This window comes from Cricetulus griseus, unplaced genomic scaffold, assembly GCF_003668045.3.
Source record: "Cricetulus griseus strain 17A/GY unplaced genomic scaffold, alternate assembly CriGri-PICRH-1.0 unplaced_scaffold_372, whole genome shotgun sequence".
NCBI classification, from domain to species: Eukaryota; Metazoa; Chordata; class Mammalia; order Rodentia; family Cricetidae; genus Cricetulus; species Cricetulus griseus.
In genome coordinates this window covers 8,721-22,553 of record NW_023277111.1, presented here as the reverse complement: position 1 = coordinate 22,553, position 13,833 = coordinate 8,721, and the positions used below count along the sequence as shown (strand labels likewise).

Sequence of the window (13,833 nt, the reverse complement as noted above, 5' to 3'; positions counted from 1 at the left end):
AAGGAGTTGTGAAGGTGGATTGAAAAAGATACTAGAAAATTGGTACCTCAACACCTAAGAGAGTTGGATTATAAAGGCACTGGAAAAGAGTTGCCTCACCTCCTAAGAGCTGGATTGAAAAAGGAGTACCTCAACTCCTGAGAGAGTTGGATTAATAGGCACTGGAAAAGTGGTACCTAAACTTCTAAGAGACTTGGATTGCAAAGGCACTGGAAAAGGGGTGCCTCAACTCCTGGGATAGTTGGATTTGAAAGGTATAATAAGGGTTCCTCAACTCATAAGAGACTTGGATTGAAATAGAGAAAATACACAGAAATATTAAAGAGACAAGGTTCTGGTAATATCTCATTTTAAATTTGGATTAAGCAATAATGCTAAGAAAATTATTAAAGAAACATGGGAAATCATCTTCTGAAGAATCCCTCCTTTTTGACCTGTGCACAAGCAGCCAGCTGACCCAGCAGCCCATGCCCTTGTCCACTCCAGCCTGCTGCAGCCTGCAGTCATCTGGCAACAATGTGGTTTGCACTGGCTGGCTGGGGAAGTTGACTCCGGAGAAAAGGTTGAGGCAGTATGCTTGGAAGAAACGCTGGTTTATCCTGCGGAGTGGTAAGATGAGTGGTGACCCAGATGTTCTAGAATACTATAAGAATGAACACTCCAAGAAACCCCTGCGGATCATCAACCTAAACTTCTGTATGCAGTTGGATGTAGCCCTGACCTTCAACAAAAAAGAACCTCAAAGGAGTTTTTTGTTTGATATCATCACCAATGAGCCACCTTCCAGCTGGTGACTGATACAGAGGCTGACATGAATAGGTGGGTCCAGAGCATCTGCCAGATCTGTGGCTTCAGTCAGACTAAAGAGAGCACTGACACCCTGAGAAACCTTTCTTCAGTCAATCACAGTCTCTGCTCTTCTCCAGCTGAGTTCAGCAGCTCCAGTCAGCACCTGCTCCAAACAAGGAAGTCCTCAGCCCTTTCACACTCTAGCCAGCCCACTGTGTCAAGCCACATCCAGCCTGCCTTGTCCACCAGTACACCTCAGGAGTATCAACACTCGCACCAATGCATAAGCCAAAGGACAGAAAAAGCCAGAAGTGCCACCTTCTCTCAGAGCACCAGACAGGAGAGTGACACAGCCACACAAAACCTTGCCCAGGGCAATAGACACTGTATCAGCCGAATCAGTGGTCAAGTCCATGGCATCTATAGCCTTCCCAAGCCAAGCAGACAATTCAAAGACCATGCTTTTGGCATCCCCCATAGCCACCCTATGGAGAGCCTCACAGTGTCTGAGGGAGACAATGAGGATGTGTACACCTTCAAGGTAACCAGCAGAAACCTTTGTCAGGTATTTGGAGACCTCCTAGTGGACTCAGCCATAGCTCCCCCACCACAGCACCCCAAGATGCCTTGGTGTGGCAACCCTCTACAAAGACCTCCAGTCAATGACTACAAGTACCCAAGGCGAGGTGTAGAAACTGCCTGCTGGTCTGCTAAATCCCCAAAAAGGACTATCATGGGTCGATCAGACAGTGACAACTCTAATTACAACTGTGTGCCCATAAACCCAGGTTCTTCTACCCTGCAGGCTTTGGAACAAACAGGGGACAATTCCCACAGTGCCTACATCCCCATGAACACAGTGCCCCATCACTTTGACCCACTGGGCCATCCATCCACAACCCTTCCTATTCATAATGTCTCTGGCCAAGAAAGGGAGATCCAGCCACCCCCAGTCAATCGCAACCTCAAGCCTGGCCGAAAAGCAAAGCCACCACCCCTTGACCTGAGAAACAACACTGTCATCAATGAGCTCCCTTTCAAGTCACCTGTCACCAAGTCTTGGTCCTCCCAAGACTGCCATTCCATCTCCACAAATAATATCACCAACACAGACTCCAGAGACAGCGAGGAGTACTATGTCCTTATGCAAAACCCAATGTCTTCATCCCCTGTACCCAGTGGCACTAACAACCCAGCTCTAAAAGAGTACTGGCAATGAGAATTACATAACCCTGGACTTCCAGGCAGTCTCTCTGAGCCCTCATTGCAAGCCATCCACATCATCTGTCACATCAGATGAAATAGTAAAATATGTCCAAATAGATAAAAAAAAGACCCAAGCCCTACAAAAGACTATACAAAAATGGACAAAGATACAGCAGTCCTCAAGACCCTCCATAGATGCCAAACTATGGTAAGGATGGCCACCCCCTGACACTGCCTCTCCTTTGTGAGTTTTGTTCAAAAGATGTATCTATGTTCTGTATGTATGGTGTGTCCACACACGTGTGTAAGAAGTGTGATTGTAATTGTGTGACTGTTAACAAAAGAATTCTATTGTGTTGTTTTTGAGTTGTTTAATTGCTGGGGGAGGAGCAACAGTTGTTAAAGTACAAGTTACTTGGGAGGGGAATTTCTAATTTTGTTTCCATGGAGGATAAAGAGTTGTGAATGCATCCTGACTGGCATGGTTTCATGGGGCACGAACCCCTAAAGTAGTGGCTCAGGTGATCCAAATATTTGTTTTCTTTTAAATTCAGTTGGTTAGAAATGGTAATAGTCATAGTCTATCACTTTTTAAAGGAAAAAGTTGGAATAGGGTATAGAAATGATACTTTGTATTGGAATGGATCTTCATTTATTGATATTAGTTAGGTTTTCTAGATATATAGATGGACATTCTTCAAACCATTCAAAGACCTATGGTATATATGGCATTTAAATGGTTTAGGGTTTTTCTTGACAGTGAGACACAACTGCTCCCGACACACCAATTACATCTGAGAAGAAGATGGGTATCGAAGAAACTCCTGCTAGAGTTTGCCTTTAACGTGGCAAGACTAGCCATTTTGGCAAGAAGCTGCTCTTACCTGAAGTGTTTGACTGTTGTTTTACAAACTAGACATGCAGGACCCACAGGAAAATAAAGATGGACAGTCCTAAAGGGTTTCTGCTTCATGGAAGAATCTGCCAGACTTTTTTCTGGAAACAGAAAAAGTGTTACTGACAAACTGCCAATGCATGTGGACAGTTTAAAATTTCTTGCTTTGCTGAGAAGTCTGCCAGACACATTGTGGCCTGCAGGCTAAAGATGGATGCCAAGAAACTTTGGGTGACTATCTATGAAGCAAGATGTCTCTTTCAGTTCTAGAGTTTGTATATTTTCCTTCTATGGTCTTTGATGGAGTTGAAGACAGATAGTTATAGTAATGCACTAAGATAGAATGGTTAAAATCTTATAGTTCTTACTTGATAACTGTTTTGTTATATATAAAGTAGTGGGAGATGTTAGGACTCAGCCCCAACAGGGTCTCTAAGAGTTGTTTTCTGGCATAACCACAGGTACCTCCTGTTTATCTGACCTCACCCCACTAGCATCAATATCCTGTTGTGAACCCTTTCACCTAGGGTTTTTGTTAAGTTTGTATATAAGGCTGCTCCACAATAAAGGTGAGAGACATTCTCTCAGAAAATCAACCAGGTGTCCTGTGGTTCATCCAAGTCTCCAGGCTTTCACCCAAAACTAGACTTAGTTGTGTTCCAAGCACTCAGATTAGGTTATGGGTTAGCGTTAGGGTTCATGGTTAGGATTATGGTTAGGGTTGGATTGGGATTAGTATTCAGGTTTCAGGGGTAGGATAAGGGTTAGGGTGAGGTTTAGGTTTCAGTGTTAGGGTTAAGGATAGGTTTAAAGGAACAATCAGGTGGTGGTGGTGACTCAAACCATTATCCCAGTACTTGGGAACTGGGGACAGGAGTAATATGACTGGGTGGAGAGAGGAATATGATGTGGGAAGAGACATGGTGTGTTCTGTATTAAGGCTCCTAGACAGGATCACTCTCGTTTGTTCTGAGGTTTCAGTAGAGGTAAGAACTAGGGGAAGGTTTCTCTGCTTCTCTGATATTTCACCATTAACCCCTCTCCTCTATCTGAATCCAGGTTTTCATTATTATTATTGTTTTTTTTTTTGGTTTTTTGAGACAGGGTTTCTCTGAGTAGCTTTAGAGACTATCCTGGCACTTGCTCTGGAGACCAGTCTGGCCTCAAACTCCCCGAGATCCTCCTGCCTCTACCTCTTGAGTGCTGGGATTAAAGGTGTGTGCCACCAATGCCAGGCTCAGGTTTTCATTATTAAGACCAACTAGAATTAACACAACAATCTCCAGTCAGGAGCAATGTGTAATAGCTAAATTGTTGGGTAGAAGATTAGAATTGATGGCAATAGTATTAATGATATACAAATGATAAAGGATTTACAAATCTTCCAACTTTATTGCTATATTTTGCATATGTTTGTGCATCAGAGAGAATGACCCAAGATACACAGATACACAGATACACAGAAAACTATTTCACAGATTAATAACAACAAGATCAACAAAACCTACATAAACAAAGAAGTAAGTCATTGATCCTTGGGAACATGATGAATCAAAAATAAGTTTTATGTTAAATCTGTACCATAAAATGAACACAATCCAATTGCAATGCACAACAATATATAACAAAAAGCTCATTACAGAGCTCCATTCACAAAAGATAAAAAATAAATAAATAAATCTCCATTCAGAGTTCAAATACTCAGAATGTTCAATGAGATTATGAAAATATAGTACACAAATTGACATAATAAATTTTATACTTACCATAAACATACAACAATCAAAATGTGTACAATGCTTGTAAAAGAATAAGGAGGATAGAGAGAAAAAGCCAAGAACAAAGGTCAGAAAATGTAGTAGACTATTAGTCAAAAGAACAAAAGAAAATTATCCATTAAAACTGTGATCTTGACCAATGTTATTCTATGAATCTTCATGTGTATAGAGATTAAATAAAAAAAGACTTCAAAACTCCAATTAAATTAACTCAAAGTGACCCTTAATCTGTTGTTTTCTGACCCTCCATCTACTGATATTTCTTCCAAAGAAAGATGCCCCATGCTCTAGAAAGGAGGAGACTTCTATCTATGTCTCTGCACACCTTAATGCCTCCTGTGGTTTCAGGTAAACCAGCCTCACTAATGCCCAATCCCAAAATGACATGAAAGAGTAATTAAAATCTGCTTCCTGACAAATGGATTGTGACTCAAGAAGTGTATCCTGACCTAAGTCCCTACCCAACACCATACGCACCTGAGATATCTCTGCAGACCAGTAACAACTGTTGTCCCCTAGAACTAAACAGCACTGAATCACACTATTGTGGCTGGTGGTAGCAGAAATTAGAAAACATTCTAATTGTGCATTGCTGAAAGACAATCAAAGTCACCATCTTTCTACCATTTTCAAATTACTTGTAATATTTATGACAAAAAGCTGAAAGTGGAATGCAATATTGAGAAATTCTAGAAACCACACTGTCTGTGTTCCCACTGCAAACCAAAAGCGCTACCTATGTGTGCACACTGGACAGTGATACTAAAGGCATCATAGCCTCCCATGACAGGGCTGCAGAGTCTCCTTCTATCCAAGATATCCACATACAGGGAGGCTCAGAGGACAAGGACAACTTCCAAGGTCACCATGTGGACCAAGAGAACCACAGTCTGTTTTATGGTACAAACAAATTCCAGCAGAAATGAGAGCTCCTTGTGCAAAGCACAGGGTGATTTTGGGCACATTCCATTATACACTCAATATGCAGTGCAACCAGCCCTTAACCTCATAGCTGGGAAATACTGCAGCCCACTGTATGTCACATTCAAACATTAAGTGTTGTTACTGTGTAAGAGTTGTTTAAGAAAAACAGGCCATTAATCAGAAAAGAATGAGGAGTCATGGTAGGGCTTGGAGACAGGGAAAGAGAACGTGGATATGATGTTCTTATGATCTAAAATATTTACTTTGAAAGCTTGAAAAGAGCTTTATAGCCATGTACTCTAGAGAGTAGGGATTTTTCTTGGAGCACATCGAGGTTGTCTCAAATCTTTTCTCTCAGACTTACATCTTAACCCAGAAAAATAATTGTCCTCTTAGGCAGGGCATAATAGTTTACTCAGGATTTTTTTGTTGTTTAGCTATTGTAACTATAAAATTTGTTTTCAAGGTAAAGTCTGTCCTTTATCCAGTTTCTCTTTTTTGTTTTTAGTATGAACATTTATTCAATTTTGCATAGAGCCTCATAGACCATAGCCAATGCTCGACACCCCATTGTTACCACTTAACACCTCGCCAAATGAGACTCATAAGGTGTCCATGGTAACTTATTTGATGGGAGTGGACTCTTATGACAAGGTAATTGTCATCTAGACATGACATGAGAGAAGAGTCAATTTGTTTGACTAAGATCTTCAGGCTACAGAGCAGCCACAGCTACACACAGCTTTGTGTTGGTGTGTCTTATTCCTGCTTGTCTCAGTCACAGCCTCCTGGGCCCTCTGAATCTCATGGACAATGAGAGCAAAGGCTTCCTCTACACCTTGCCGTGTCTTAGCTGAGGTCTTCACAAAGGGGACTCCCCACTTATGAGCCAGGATTGCTGCAGCAGTGTCAGCATCTCCAGAAGTAGTCACTAGGTCACACTTGTTGCCCACAAGTACCAGAGGCAACCGCTGCTTCTGATGCTGGCTGCAGCTGGACCACATCTGCTGCAGCTGGTCCAGAGATGAGGGGTCATCAAGAGCAAAGACACCCAGCACACCATCACCAGCTGCCAGGCACTGGTCACGCAGGGCCCTGAGGATATCCTGCCCCGCTGTGTCTAGGACATTCAGAATATAGCCACCATTGTCCAGGGCCACCTCCTTCCAGTAGGAATCCTGGACAGTGGGGTCATGTTCTTTCACAAAGCAGTGGTGGGTCATCTGGATAGTGAGAGCACTTTTACCAACACCACTTGCACCCAACACCACTACCTTGTTTTCAGGAAGCTTCCTGCCAGCATCTTTGCATTGTTCCCAAGCCTCATGGCTTTCCTCTGGGGATCTGGTGCTCTGTGTGTTGAGGCTCAGGTCCAAGATGCTAGACATTGTTGGCAACGCCATTCCCCAACAGTCAGCTCAAGAAAGAGATGTAAATCACAAGCAATATATCCCTGGATAGGCGGTCCACTGAGGGGCTGCAGGTAGCTCTCTATCCAGCTTCTTGATTGCTCTCATCTGTGGACCCGAGGAAATTCACAATCAGGAAAATCTTGGATCATATAGAATTTATTACCTAATTCCATGCTGCTAATGTCAACTACTGTTTCTTATAGAGTTATAGGTAATGATGGACCTGTGTAAGAATTGAGTTCATTGACCAACTTTGAAATTGGTGGAGTCTCAGTGCAGAAAGGAAGAGTCTACAGCCCAAACTACAGAGCTGTTCCAGGTCAGACTACAAAGCCACAGAGAAACCCTCCCTCCCCCCAAAATAAAATTCTGGGAAATTACACAATCATTTCCCTACGACAATCAGGTCCCTTTCCATAACAGTGACTCCAGAAGCTGGTTCCCTACCCTGAGTCCTCCATCAGTGTAAACTATTCCAGCTAATTTTGTCTGAAGGCAGAAGCAATTATACCCATGGAAATCCTTTTCCTGTGACTGCATTGCATAGTAAACTATGTAACTCAAATGGACAATTTGAAATCTCTTAGGCAGTACATCGTAAGTATTTTGAAGGTGTAGTACTGAAGACAGCAAGGCCATTGTCCTGGTGAATGACAGACTGGAATCAATGCACCTTGAGTCAAAGTAAGAGAGTTTGGCTCAGACAAAAATTTCTCACAAAATAGAAAGGCAGCTGTTCTAGCATTAATACACCTTAGCAGGGAGAAATCCCTTCACACACTTAGGAGATTAATAAAGAAAAATAGAATTAAGGAAAACATGCATTCATCTCTTGATAATACTCAAAAGAGGAGGCAGCCTAGACACATTTTGCATTTCATATATATTGTCATCCTTAAGCGTCTTTCATGTTTATGCTCCAGGTTACCCTGTCAATAATTTAAATAGAGGAGAAACATGTCTAGCTACTTGAGCAGGTGGGAAACCTACACAGCAAAACTATTCCCAGAATCGTTTTTTAAGCACAACTGAGACCTGAATCAGCAGCAACTTCTTCACTGACAGGATCCTGAGGTAAAGGTGGCAGGGGATGAGAAAGATAGTAAATGTGAATGTAGAAAATCTGGGAAGGGCCAGGTGTTGGTGGTGCATGCCTTTAATCCCATAACTTGGGAGGCAGAGGCAGGTGGCTCTCCATGAGTTCGAGGACAGCCTGGTCTACAGAGCGAGTGCCAATATAGGCTCCAAAACTACACAGAGAAACCCGGTCTCAAAAACCAAACAATAAAATGTCTGGGATATGGAGGTCACTCAGAAGGTATGTCCCACGCCAATTAGGCTTCCTAAGAAGAATATAAGCCTATATACTACTTCCTGTAGGAAAAATGGAAGGACATAGGGGACATCTATGAAGTCAGTAGAAACTTTCATGGAATTGGACAAACTCAGGGAGTAGGCTAATGAAGCAATGCTGAACAAGGGGAACACAGGGCATCTCAAGATCATTACTGACAAGGCCCACAGTGGCCTTGGGACTGATAACCATAGCTCCCAGGAGTGGGAAGAGTTTGTTTCTCCAGATCAGAAGCAACCTCACCACAAAGGCTTTGTTCCAGGCGATTACCAGCTCTCCAAGCAAATTCATGGTGAAAGACAAGGCTCTCTCTTTTATTCTCAACACATCAGGTACTTAGGGAAAGCTCAGAAGGCCTAAACCCAAGGCTGTTACTGGCTATCCCAAGAATGATCCTCCTCCCTGACTGAGGGCTTAAATAAAAGCCTAGCTTGATCTGGCAAATCTTGAACACAACAGTGTTTTATTTTTCAAATAATTGCCACCTGGGGTCCTATTGCCCATCTGACAGAACTATGCTTTTCTCAAGAAGAAAACTGGAACTTTAAGGCACAGCAGGCCTTAAGGTTGGTTTGTGACGTTTTAGTGCCTCCTTGAGCAGACTGTTACAGGCCTGTTCTTTGGTATGGGGATGAACCTAAGGCTGGTTATAAATTGGGTGGCCCATTTGTAATTGTTTGGATCTACATATCTAGACAACCCTGGAAAACAAAAGTGTATCCTAGCATGCTAATTTCTTTTTTTTTCTTGAGACATTATTTCTCTGTGTAGTTGTGGAGCCTATCCTGGCACTTGCTCTGTATAGTAGGCTGGCCTTGGATTGACAGAGATCCACCTGCCTCTTCCTTCTGAGTGCTGGGATTAAAGGAATGCACCAACAACACCCAGCAGCATCCTTTTTTCTAAAAGGTTGGTTAGCATATGCTTATCTTTGTGTGTTTTACAAGCAGTCCTCCCTCAGCTAAGTTCTACTTTGTGATACTTGCTATCTCCTAAGCATTTGTAATTTCTCTGTATTGCCAGTTTTACTCTTTTCCATCACAGCTTAGCAGTGGAGTGCAAACAACATGTGACATGCCTATTACCACCTCCAAATATTTAAGAATAAATAAACACTAAAATTTAAATGCAAAGTGTGAAAACTCCAGAAGTTACTGAAGAAACCTCCACTTGTGGCTGCCTGCACCACAACTAAGTCCGAGTACTGGGTGAAAGCCTGGAGAATTGGATGAACAACAAGATACTGGTTGATTTTCTGACAGAATATCTCTTACCTTTATTGTGGAGCAGCCTTATGTACAAACTTACAAAAACCCCAGGTGAAAGGTTTCACAACAGGATATTGATGCTTTGTGGGGTGATGTCAGATAAACAGGAGGTATCTGTGGTTATGCTGGAAAACAACTCTTAGAAACTCCACAGGGGCTGAGTCCCAATACCCTAACCCTAAACCTAACACTAACCTTAACCAGAACCGTAATAGCACTTACCCTAAACCTAACCTAGAATCCTTAATCCTACCTCTAACTATAATTCTGAACCTTAACCCTAACATTAACCCTTGCCTCAACTCTACTTCTAACACTAACTTTTACTCTATCCCTAAACCCAACACTAACTCTAACCCTAACCCGAACCCTAATTCTAACCATAACCCTAACCATGAACCCTAACCTTAACTCTACCCGTAAACATAAACAAACCACATCCCCAACTCTGTATCCTGAATCCTAGCCCTGAACCTAACCCTATCCAAACCCATAACCCTAACACTATCAGTAAACTTAACCATAGCCAAAACCCTAAATACTAACTCTAACCCTAGCCCTAAACCCTGAAATGTAGCCCTACCCCAAACCCTAACCCTAAACTTAACCCTATCAGTAACCCTAACCATAACCACAATCCTAGACCCTGACCCTAACCAAAAACCATAACCATGAATCCTAACACTAACCATAATCCTAACATTAATCCTAAAGCAAAACCAAACCTTAACCCTAAACCTAACACTAATGGTAACCCTAACCATAACCATAACACTAACCCTAACACTGAACACTAAACCTAACAATAATTCTGAACCCTGACATTAATCCTAACACTAACCCTAAACCTATCCCCTAAACCTAACCCTAACCTTTACCCTAACCCTGAACCCTAACACTAATACTAACTTCTAACACTAAGTATAACTCTAAACCTAACCATAACACTAAACCTGAACCCTAACACTAACCCTAATCATAACACTAACCCTAAACCTAACACTGAACAGTAACCCTAACTCTACCCTAACCCTGAACCCTAATCCTAACCCAACCCCTAACACTAACTGTAACATTAACCCTTCACTGAACCCTATCCCAAACACTAACCCTTACTATATCCCTAAACCTGAGTATAATCTAACCCTAAGCCTGAACCCTGAACTCTAACCCTAATCCTAACCATGAACCCTAACACTAACCACTAATCTTAACCCTAAACAAACATAACCATAACCCTGTACCCTGAACCCTACCACTAACCCAAAATGTAACTCTAACCATGAACCCTACCACTAATACTAACCCTAACCCTACCTCTCATCCTAGCCCTAACCTCAAGTGTAACATTGCAACCTAAACATAATCCTAATCCTTACCCTGATCCTGAACCCTGAACCCTAAACCTAATCCTAACCCTAACCCCAACCATGAGTATAACCCCAAACCTAACCATAAGTATAACCATAACCCTGATTCTAACCCTAACCGTACATTCTCAAAGTCAACATACCATTTGTATAACCTTACCTTTTAGCTTCACTTCTCTTCATGGCTGAAGTCTTTGAAGAGGTCACTGCAGAGGAAGGGTTCAGGCCACTGACTTTGTCTTGCATCCACTTTTCCTCATTTGGTCTTCTAGTTACACTCAACAGTCAGATATTTCCCTCCTTCTCTGCCTTGGCAAGTGTTCTATGAAGAAAAACAAATTCAAATTACAAAAGTGAACAAAATTGAAATGCACAGGCAGCAGCTCAAGACCATTTTGAAGTCCAGACACTGACTTTATTTGGGGTTTCAGGTGGAACAACCCACAAAGTTTTCCTTCAGAACCAACATATCTGTTACCCATTTTAACCCATATCACACACACACACACACACACACACACACACACACACACACACACACACACACCAGAAATGTTTTTAACCTGTGCTTAATTACACTGTTGCTTTCTTTAAAACTTCCAGAGACCTTAAAATTTCTTCTGAGGCATATTTGTTTTAGCTTGCACCTAAAGTTACCTTCTTTGTAGCCTAAAATATAGGACCAGAAAATATCTGTTTTATTGTTGGAAACTGTGCTACTTTTAAGTTATTATCATCAGTGAACCTTAGAAACATGTCTGTTTCAATTGTAATTACAGAAGAGCATCAATAAGGAAAAAAGAGCTGCCCCCTTATTTAAAATGTGAAGGAAAATTCAGTCTTACTTATAGCAGTGAGTTTCCTGTAGTCTCTAGCAACCTATCTTTATGGAGATTTTTCTGGGAATGATCCAGCGAAGCCCACTCTTCCTGAGTGAAGTCAACATGCACATCATCATAGACTACTGCATCCTAAAACATACAATAAAGGTATAAAAAGAGAGTTACACTGACAACACTATAAATGTAAACATCTTTGAATATAGTAATATTTCTCGTGATTCCATCATTAATTCCATGACATAGGTAATGTAATCACCAAGTCACTTAAAAAGGAAACCAAATAAGAGGGTCACCTCTGTCATTTCTTCACATTTTGAGTGGGATATCACCATGTAAAAGAAATGCTGTTTAACAGACAGAGATAGACAGTAAACAGATCAATAGTACTCAGTACACATCAGAGAAATTGCATAAACAATTAATATCTACAAGAAAGATGGGGAAACATCGTGTACCAGTTCATGCCTTTATTTGGTTCAGGAAATAAGGACAACTGTGATACCTGATGAATCAAGATTTGCAGTTGACATCATATTTGTGGAAGTCTCTTTCAAGTTGTTCTTAGCATATGGTAATCACCTTGCTAAAGTGTAAATACAGAGAAAACTGAAATGCCCTGGGCAGAGGAAAAGGGATTCAGTCCACTGAGCCTGGAGAAGCCTGCTGCTGTGAAAGTTAAGTACATTATTAAATTGTATCAGAGTCTTTGTTCCACAGACCCATGTAAACTCACACCCCAGCCTCAACATCCACCATAGACTACTATAAAACCCTATAGACTTAAGCAATTATGCACAATTCCAACAGACACATCTGTGCAAACTGTGATGAAAGAAACTTCTTCAGGAATTGTTTCATCTCCATGATGACACCTCAGGTAGCAATATTGTATTTCAGAATCTTAGTATGGCCCATGTCATCACCATTTCTGCCAAAAAAAGAGGATCTGTACACACTCGTCTTACACAGAGATGGATGGCTCTAGAGAATCAACAGACTTCCAGATGTTTTATAGTTATGTTTTGTTTGTTCATAATGTTAGCTTAGGAAAACTAAGAAACAACATTGTGTGCTAATTATGAACATAACTGGACTCTCAGTTCTTCATTAACAAAGAAAATAAAAAATCGCCCATGGCAAAGGACCACATTTTCCTACTTGACACTCACCAGGTTAAGATGATGCTGTACAATGATTGGCTTACCTCAGAGTCCTACAGCTCCAACCCTACTATGACCCCCACTCAGCAACAATTTTGTTTGAATTTCATTGTATTTCCTTGTATTTCTGAATGTGTTTTCACCTTGGTACAGAGGAAACCTGGAGAAAGTGTAAACATCCTGTCATCTATATTGTTATAAAAACTGTTTCACTTAATAATTGTATGTTTTGGTACCTGAGACTTATTTTCCTGCATTTATTTATTATTACATAGAATATATATTGTATGCTTTCTCCTTTTCTTGTGTGGCCCAAAGTTGCAAATTGCTGTAAAATTGTTAACAATTCTTATATGTGGTCCCCATTAGCACTGTGTATTGCATCAAGGTCTAGGGTACCTTCTCGAAATAAAAATTCCTGTAAGCTCTGTCTGCATGGAGTGTTTGACCCTCACCTGCTCTGGGTCAGACACACCTGCCCATGTGCCTCTTGAATAGTATTGTGACAAAGAATCATTTTCATTTTGTTCTTTTATTTTTATTATTTTTTTCATTTATTTTATATACTGACCAGTTTCTCTCTCACCTTACCTCCCTTGTAACCCCCACCCACTCTTCTTCCATCTCCTTAAAGAATGGGGCAGGCCTCCTATTGGAGTCAACAAAGCATGGAATCAGGTTGAGGCTGGACAAAGTTCCTCCCCCAGCATCAAGGCTACAAGAGGCTAATCAGTATGGTTCCTGATCCCACTGCTTGGAGCCCCACAAACAGACCAAGCAATACAATTGCCAAACATATGCATAGGGCCTAGGTCAGTCCCATGCAGGCTCCCAA

General features: G+C 41.4%; 2 protein-coding genes across 2 annotated transcripts; one reads left to right on the top strand and one right to left on the bottom strand.

Moving 5' to 3' along the window:
- Window positions 1-371: 371 nt before the first annotated feature.
- LOC113837924 (GRB2-associated-binding protein 2-like) lies at window positions 372-2,209 on the top strand. The gene is given in 4 exon segments (XM_035453844.1): window positions 372-774; window positions 777-1,369; window positions 1,403-1,989; window positions 1,991-2,209. Coding segments are annotated over 4 exon segments (1,800 nt in total). The 3' UTR covers window positions 2,208-2,209.
- A 4,093-nt stretch (window positions 2,210-6,302) lies between these two features.
- Window positions 6,303-6,995, bottom strand: LOC113837922 (GTPase ERas-like). The gene has a single exon (XM_027433743.2). It carries the CDS (start codon window positions 6,993-6,995, stop codon window positions 6,303-6,305), a length of 693 nt encoding a protein of 230 aa, XP_027289544.1.
- Window positions 6,996-13,833: the final 6,838 nt, after the last annotated feature.